The sequence below is a fragment of the Nanorana parkeri genome, unplaced genomic scaffold (genome assembly GCF_000935625.1).
Source record: "Nanorana parkeri isolate BGI_ZX_2015 unplaced genomic scaffold, ASM93562v1 scaffold930, whole genome shotgun sequence".
NCBI lineage: Eukaryota > Metazoa > Chordata > Amphibia > Anura > Dicroglossidae > Nanorana > Nanorana parkeri.
This window is the reverse complement of record NW_017307198.1, coordinates 194,998-203,545: the sequence shown is the minus strand read 5'-3', so window position 1 is coordinate 203,545 and position 8,548 is coordinate 194,998. Positions and strand designations below refer to the sequence as shown.

The 8,548-nt window shown below is 39.9% G+C and overlaps 1 protein-coding gene across 1 annotated transcript in view; it reads left to right on the top strand.

Annotated features, from left to right (window-relative positions):
* TRAK2 (trafficking kinesin protein 2) overlaps positions 1-8,163 on the top strand; it is a 53,770-nt gene extending 45,607 nt beyond the window's left edge. Inside the window, exons 11-17 of the mRNA XM_018566274.1 lie at positions 1,520-1,657; positions 2,243-2,322; positions 3,383-3,571; positions 3,973-4,253; positions 4,521-4,796; positions 5,326-5,425; positions 7,296-8,163. Coding sequence (XP_018421776.1) covers positions 1,520-1,657; positions 2,243-2,322; positions 3,383-3,571; positions 3,973-4,253; positions 4,521-4,796; positions 5,326-5,425; positions 7,296-7,974 — 1,743 coding nt within the window. The 3' untranslated portion in view covers positions 7,975-8,163. The remainder of the gene's footprint in view (positions 1-1,519; positions 1,658-2,242; positions 2,323-3,382; positions 3,572-3,972; positions 4,254-4,520; positions 4,797-5,325; positions 5,426-7,295) is intronic.
* The last annotated feature ends 385 nt before the right edge of the window (positions 8,164-8,548 follow it).

Genomic DNA, 8,548 nt, shown 5'->3' with positions numbered 1-8,548 from the left:
GAGATGCAGGCATCCAATGCAATATATTACAGCAAATGTTTATTGTATCTGCTGAGATCTGCTTAAACCTCAATATGCAAATGAATTCCCCTGCCATACTCGACAACTAGAACAATTAGTTGTTGCCATACAAGTCATGGTTTTACTCTAGAGATGTGATGGAAAGGATTCATGGAAGTTCTGCAACTTCTGTATCTCTAGTATGTGATTTATGATGTAGGTCAGGGGTCCCCAGAGTTTCTAAAAGCAGGGCCAATTCACTGTCTTCAAGACTGTAGGACGTCCAGGATGTGGCCAGTGGGCATATAAAATGTCCTGATGTCAGTGGGAATAAACAATGCCCCAGGCTTAGTGACCAGTGGGAGTAAACATTCCTAGCACCTGTTTTCATTGAGAAATGGGGAGGGAGAATAGTGGCCCATTGTTGGTGTCATTGGGAAGAAATGGTGCCCTATCAATGTGGTCAGTGGGAGAATGTGTGCCCCATTGCGGTTGTCAGTGGCAGAAATGTTTCCCCATTGTTGCTAGTGAGAGCAATTGTGCCGATCATTTGTCGAAAGGGAAAGGTATGCCCCAATGTTGGTGTTAGTGGGTGGAATTATGCCCTGTTGTTGGTGTCAGTGGGAGGAATAGGGCCCTAAGGGGCAATTAAGTGCAAGCAAGGGGCTGTGGTTTGGAAACACTGTAGATGATGTAAATATCTTCGGCCACTAGTGTGTGCTGGGTATATTAGTAACATTTATTTTTGTATGACTCAGACCTACCTGCAGTGAGATACATAGGAGGAGAAACCACACAGAAATGCTGGATATTTAAATGTTTCTGCAATTTAGTGATTATTAAAGCTTCCCCAAACATAGTAAACTTTTCAAATAAAGTGTGTTGCTGTTTCTCTAAAATGGCAGTAGGATTGTTTTTTAGGGGAGTGCTTTACATACAAATAGTGCTTTTCTATATTACATGCAAGCCCAGTAGCAGACATCCTCACAAACTATGCAACTTTTCTTGCAGTAATCATGCTGCACAGTCTACACTGTTCATGCAAGATCAGAGCTGAGGTTAGTCTGCCAGAAAAGGCCGACTGATTTATCTATCCCATTTCCTCCTGTTTTCTTTCTTCTGATTGAGGCCTGTTTAACCGTGATATGCAGTGTATGAGAATCAGCCACATGCCGGAACTAAAGCTAAAAATTGTTTGGGGTCACCATAAATGATCTTGATTTCTTGACAAATGGTTTTCCTAAAATATATTAAAATGGGGTTATATTATTTGACAACTTTTTTCATAGCACAAAGAGTGCTAGTAGTGCAGGCTGATTTTGCCTCTACGTTTTTACTGTTCCATGTATTGCAAGAATAGTTTTTTCTCATTTGTAATCCTTCTTTTGCTGGGTTCATTGGAAGTATGAGCACTGTGGGGTATATGACTTGCCTATTAGAAGAAATCCTCCTATTTCGCACAATGAATGATAAAAAGTGAATAATATGAATAATTATCTAATATAACTCTTGCTTGCAGCTTCATGAGTTACAAGATCGCAATGCAGAATGTGAGGGGATACTGCAGGAGACTCAGGATGAACTGAAAATGCTGCGGTGCAAAGCCAGCCCTTCTGCACTTCTTAGAAGGCCCCAGTCATACAGCGTTTTCCCTGTGGTAAGAACACTTTACTGTTTAACAGCCCACTTATCATATATATGATATATTTTTACATTTTGTATAGAGAATGGAAGGATTGGAGGTCCTGTCTGGTGTTTGCTACTCTCTGGGGCTCTGTTAGAGAGACTTCCTCCTACTTACTGTCATATTGAGAGCAGTTTCACAAGAGAGAATCTGCAACTGTGGCTCGGACAGCAATAAAAAGCTGAGCGGGTGTCCTATCCTGCCTATACTCTTTACAATGAAAAAAAAATGCATTTCTGTCTGTGATGCTGTTGGAGATATTGGGGTTTATTTACTAAAGGCACCTAGACTATTCACTCTGCTGGGGAACTTTCCCTTAGCTTGGTGAATGTGTTGCAAATTCACTTTGCAAAGAATACCCAATCCCGAGGGGAAAAAAACAGCATTTTTGCTTGTATAGGTTTGGATGATGGAAGTCGCCTCATTCACGAAGGAAAAATTCCCTTGCAAAGTGAACAGCCCATTTGTCTTTAACTTACCTCTCAGCCTCCCATCCTGTCTGGTAAAATTGTTGCCATATTCTAATATATTTTTTCCTTATTCTAATATATATTTTAGGATTCTTTGGCAGCAGAGATTGAGGGTACTATGCGGAGAGAACTGAGTTTGGAAGAGGATTCAAACCTTGGAGAAAGAAAGTAAGAGATGATCTGATTAACCCATTTATATCTCATAACATTAGAGAACAGTAATTATACTTATGCAGGTTAAAATCCAGGTATTAAAGCAAAACTCGGGGAGCATCTGGCTTGCTCTTAGACCGGTTCCTTCCACCTGTGTCCTCCTCCGCTGCAGAGATGGTAGTCGGTATCCTCACCGCCTATACACAGTGTATAGAACGTGATGACTCACAAGACCTTAGACCGCTGCAGCAGGGGGTAGCAAGGCGGAAGGGATCGATCTAAGAACAAGCCGGCTCCAAGGATAGGGTGAGTATAACTTTTGATTTTTGAACCTAGACAAAAAGGAGAACTACAAGGGTTGAGAAAAATGTTTCCCAGTGTTCTGCTTTTAGTAAACCACTGTTCCTTTATAAATATTACAATTCTCAGAAACAAATAAGCAGATACCTTGATTACCGGTTTTCTAATATTTGATAGTTCTGTATATTCATTTGTTTTATTGCAAATATACTGCTACTATTAACCATAAGTATTTTAAAGTTTTATAAATGTTCCAACAGTATTTCAAATCATTTTTGTTTTTTCAGATATCACTAATATCACTTGTAAGAGCTTTTTTTCAATTTCTTTTTCTATAGTCTTGGTCAATTTTGTTGAATGTTTGAAAACCCTACATGCAGCCTTATCTGTCAATTATATCCATTAAGTGTACACGCAAAATAATGCTTTCTGTGTTTGAGACCATGTTCTGGTGTCTTGGTGAACGGAAGGAAGCACTGCTAGTAGGAACTATTACACTCTGCGCTAGACTAACATATAGGGAAGTGTTTTGAATCTATGCTTAATATATAGCATTAGTTTGCGTACTACTCTAGAATGTTTTAATGGGAATAGTATTATTCACTTCTGAAAGTTTTTAGGGGGAACCAAAACCAGCAGCTCCCGAGTTAGTTTGCAGCCAGTTAGCTGGCTGAAATATGCTGCTATCTCAAGAATCACAAAAGTAAGAAAAGGATCTATCATGTTTATTGAATGAGAGTCCACACTAAAAAGGAATTTGATTTTTTCTTATTAGGAAACAGCCAAAACGGGTGTTTGATACAGTGAAAGTAGCCAATGAACTGCGCTGCCGATCTTCTGTTACATCGATACCTGGATCTAATCGTTCCGGACTAGTGATGACTGCCCTACCTTTTGAATCCGGGGCAAAGACCGAGCAGAAGAATCCTGACACCTGTCCAATTGAGCAAGGCACAAAGGAAAAGTAAGTGGGGAAACAATGTGGTTTAAGTATTTCTGTTAGTCTGAGAATTTTGGGACTGGCTTCCTGACGAAAGTCAATAGGAAAGACGCCTTTTGTCGAAAGGTTGGGGTCCCAATAGGGCCACATACTGGTTGAATTTCTTCAGACTTGCTAATTCTTCTAACTCGCTGGTTTTTGCTGTTTTCAAGTGATTGAGGTGAAATACAAAGCTCCCAATGGTAGCAAATCTTCAAATTTCTTTTTAACGCTACGGCAAAATTATGAAAGGGCAAACGTAAAAATTTAAACATCATATAAGAATTTAAGAAACATGCTACAAGTACAAATGACAAGTACAAATTCACCTTAATCTCTGCTTTTTACAAACGCATGTTTTACAATCTGTTTTACTACATTTATAGGGACCACTCAAAGCTGGGAGATAATAATTTGGAAACGGCATTGCACAGGCTCCATCTTAGAAGACAAAACTACTTAAGTGAGAGGCAGTTTTTTAAGGAAGAGTGTGAGAGGAGGTTGAAATATCTAGACGATGAACGGGACCAGAACAGCTGTAGAAGTCCCACTGGAAGTGTCTTGTCCATGTCAACCCACTTGTCAGATTTCACAGACGGTTCAGCTACCTCTAGTACCCTGCGCAGCCTTCTTCCAGAGAAACTGCAGATCGTCAAGCCACTGGAAGGTGTGTATCTGTGGCAACTCTTTCTTAGCCACTTTTGACTCCATTAAACACTCACTGTAATACCTTAAACGTATGCGCTTTAAAAACATTTTATTAGAGAAAAACGTATTATATGTTCCAAAGCTTGGCCTTTTCTTTATAAAAAAAATGTTGGTTAATGGGCCTTGTGTATATGGGTATTTGTTACTTTCTTTACCTCATGTGTAGTCTACAATATTTTTTTCCCCCGCTTCAGTCAGTATGTAACCTTCCTTTCTTTTTTTCCAGGTTCCCAAACTCTCCACCAATGGCAACAGCTAGCACAGCCAAACCTGGGTACCATTCTAGATCCCCGTCCTGGTGTAATGACCAAAGGTTTTAAACCTCTTCCTGAGGATGCTGAATACCACTTATGCGATTTAGAAGAGGATGAAAAGGAAGATGAGGATGATGATGATGAAGAAGGGATAACATTCGAAGTGCAGGAAAGAAAGGAAGAAGTGCCAACATCCAGCTTAAACATTTTCCTGCCACCCATTACTGTGTCATCAGCATCAAGTTCTGGTTAGTTCTGATAGTGCACCTTTTCAATTTTGGACCTTAGGGCATGGCCTGCTACCACAATAATCTATGAACAGATATCTGGTTAAGGCTTTGTGCCTCCTACTTACTGAGAGGCTTTGCCGTTCTCAGTGGGGAAAAAGTGCCTGCAAATTGAGCTCAAGACCCATCCAGTCCTTGAAGCCTGACAACAGTTACTGACTCAAAAGACTGACACTTGTAAAGTATTGATTTTTAATGTGCAGAAACGTCTTATATGCATTGTCTTTTTAATGCGTCTGTTTTCGGTTGATGTGCACATTTCACTTTTTTCTTCACCTTTTGTACATTATAGTCTGTGGCACATTTCCATCAGTAGACTATAAACCTTTAACATTTTGCAAAACACGTTACAAAAACAGTTGTAGCTCCCTGTATCTTAAGGCGTTCGCTGGGTTTTCTATAACAATGTCATCATTGTTATGTGTGTTCTGCCTTTTGTGGCTACATACTGTACAAATAACCTGTCTTTTCATGATTATTTGCATTGCAGCAACAAACCCCGGCAAGTGCCTGGGCAGCACAAACTCAACATTTACTTTCACCACTTGCCGAATCCTACATCCCTCCGACATCACTCAGGTTACTCCCAGGTAAGCTTAACCCAAACATTGGTAGAGTCTTTCCATGCAGTAAGTTCATCCACAGCCAGGGTCATAGCTCCACAGAACAGTCATTGGGCTGTAACAGTAATTTCCAAAGTTAGAATATTTGCTTATAGGAACAATGTAATATTTGATTTCATTAAAAAAAGATTAAGTAAAAACATTTAAAAGCGACTTCTACAAGAGGCATTTCGATCACTCTAGTTGCCTAGAGGAAACCAAACTGGCTTTTCTCATGTAAACCATTTATTGTTTTAGTATCTAATAGCTCTTTCACACAGCAACATTTGCCATGTTTTACCTTTGAAATAGTAAAGCCAATTTTTTGGTTTAGTTTTGGATAGACGGTTCAGTGGGTAAAACTCATGTCATATAGTTTTGTTTTTTGTTTTATTTTTTTATTTTCTGTCTGTGTACTTTTGGGAAGATTTTTCTTGGAGTGTATGTAATGCAAAAAATAAAATCACTTTATGCACTGTAAAACTGTTTTTTTTCTTTTACTATTCAGCCTTTTTTCTCTTCGGCTTTAAATACACAAATACCTGGTGATCCTGTCTGTCTCTTTCCTACTTTCAAAGCTTCCTGCTGCATTGCTTTTGTTATGGCTCATACCCCTGTTAGCACAGACAGACATGCGCAGTCCAGCTTTCAAAAGGAACAGCAGGACCCCATTCTAAAACATGGCATTCCTGCAGTTATCTAGTCAGCCTGTTTCATCACAGGCTGGCCCACCCACAGCCCTGCTCTCCTTATAGTCCGTGACAGCAGCTAATGTGCTAAGGCTCACTGTATAGTAAAATAGTAGCCATACCTTAAGTAGCGGGGCAGAAGCTGCTGATCGTCAGAATAACTTTTTGCCCTCTACCCCTACCGAGCGTGAATAATCTAAGGTATAACGGTCAGTTGCCTGCTTTTATAAACCATAAAATATCCATTTACAGATTTTAATTGTAATAACAAAGGATGTTACTTTTACTTTATTGAGCACTTTAAATCACTGAGCAGTTGTGCATGTTAAGGATTCACATACACCTTAATTTCCCAGGGTCACAACAGGAAGGGAGAAGAAATCTCTCCAAAGAGGGGAAATCTCTTGTAAAGTTGTATACACCTGTAGGTGTCCTCATGGGAAGGTTTCTCTTCTATTCCTGTTTGGTGACAACTGTAAAATTGTACGAATAGAGAAGGTGACTGTCCCCAGTGTGGATACAGACAACAATTTAAAAAAAAAACATGCTCCATTCACACATAGTGGCAAAAATGTGCAAGCTTCAACATACACAAGGATATCACACATTTGCAGCTATTACTATAGCCGGAACGCGCGGAATCCGCCCACAAAATCACACTTGGACTACCGTATGTTGTAGGACGCACGGTTGCGTACCGCAAAAGTCTGAACAATGCACATCGCAATGCATTGTTTATGTTCAGCAGCCAAACACTTGTGGAGCTGCTCTAAACAGAAAAAAATGCACTTTAATGTGCATTGTTCAGCCTTTTGTGGCAGTCACGCGGTACGAAACCGATTGGCTGGCAAAATAGTCCAAACGTGGAATCCGTGCAGTTGAAAGATTTTAGCGTTTGCGTTGCCACGCAGTCTTCCACACGGAAGACCACGCGGGTAACGCATACGCTATATGGGAATAGAGGCTTAGGGGTTCTAATTCTTCCCCACTCTAGCCCGAACAAAAAAAAGCCACAAACAAAAAGTTAAGTTTTTAAATACACTTTAACGTATATTATGTGTTCTAAAGTATAAGATAATATATATATATTTTTGACCTATACAGCCTATTTTGTTGAGTAATGCACTAACATGTTTCATTTTCATGTTTCATTTTCATGTTTCTTTCAGTTCTATGTACACTTCTTCATCTTTTGGAAGTGGCAGCACTTCCTCCACTAGTACATTGGTGAATTCTCCTGCTATGTCCTGCCGGCTGAGTGTTGGGGAATGTTTTGGCAAGGATATAGATCCCAGGTTAAGCAGCACAAGTAACTTAACCAAACTTCTTCAAGAACAAGGGATTTCCGCCAAGGTGAACAGCGATAAGGATGAAGAGAAGCCACCACGACCACAGAATTTACTTCTTCCTTCCACACCACCCAATTCTCCCACCCGGTCTCCCTGTGTTTCTCCCCAAACATTTGAGCCAATAGCAAATTCCTCAGAAAACTTCCTTGCAATTTCCAGACCAGCGGAGAGCTTTCTTCAAGAAATGTATGGTTTAAAGTCCACACGAAACCAAGCTGATTTGGGGCAACTGAAGATAAATTTGGTGGATCGATTGAAGAGGTTAGGAATCGCAAGAGTAGTTAGCCAGCCAGGCCAGGCGGACCAAGTGCAGAAGTTGGCACTGAACAATGGGTTAAAACGACAAGAGTCTGCTATGTTTGTTGCAACAAGCAGTAGTCTATTGGGCGGCCTAAGAAGGAACCAGAGTCTTCCAGCTATTATTGGTGGACTTGCAGCTCCAGCGTGCACATATCCTCCAAAAATGGGTAGCTTAAAAGAAGACTTGGCACATAAATAATAATAAAAGGGACTGCTTTGATTAAGTGTTCTCTGTTCAGAGAAGGAGTACTTGCATGTTTGTGAAAGGTTGTAGAAGGTTTGTGGATGTGAAGGAGGAGAAAAGAGATTGTAGGAATGATTCCCTACTAGGGACATTTATAAAAAGTAATGCCAGGCTGTGTAGAAGGACCTTGGAAAGTGATACAGAATGACTGACTGAAGAGTAGGATTTAGATCTAGATAAAATAGGGCCACTGCTGTAGATATTCCAAGGAGGAGCAGAATTAAGCTGCTCAGTTTTGCATTCAAAGATATTCCTCAAGCAGGCCCCTATTTTACCACTCATTTCTGAGCTCATTTACTGATAAATGATCTAAAGAACGTGGACGTGACTGGAGGTTTGATACAGAGACCATTTAATAAATCAAAGCTAAAACTGTTACATAAAGTGTTAAAGATTCTAAAGATCAGCTGTATGGTAATGAGTATTCCAGCTAACTTTATAAATATATATGAATGTAAGAAATGTATAGCCAGTTCATAAACTTCTAGAAACAATAAAAGGAAATGAGAATGATAGCCTACCTAAAAAA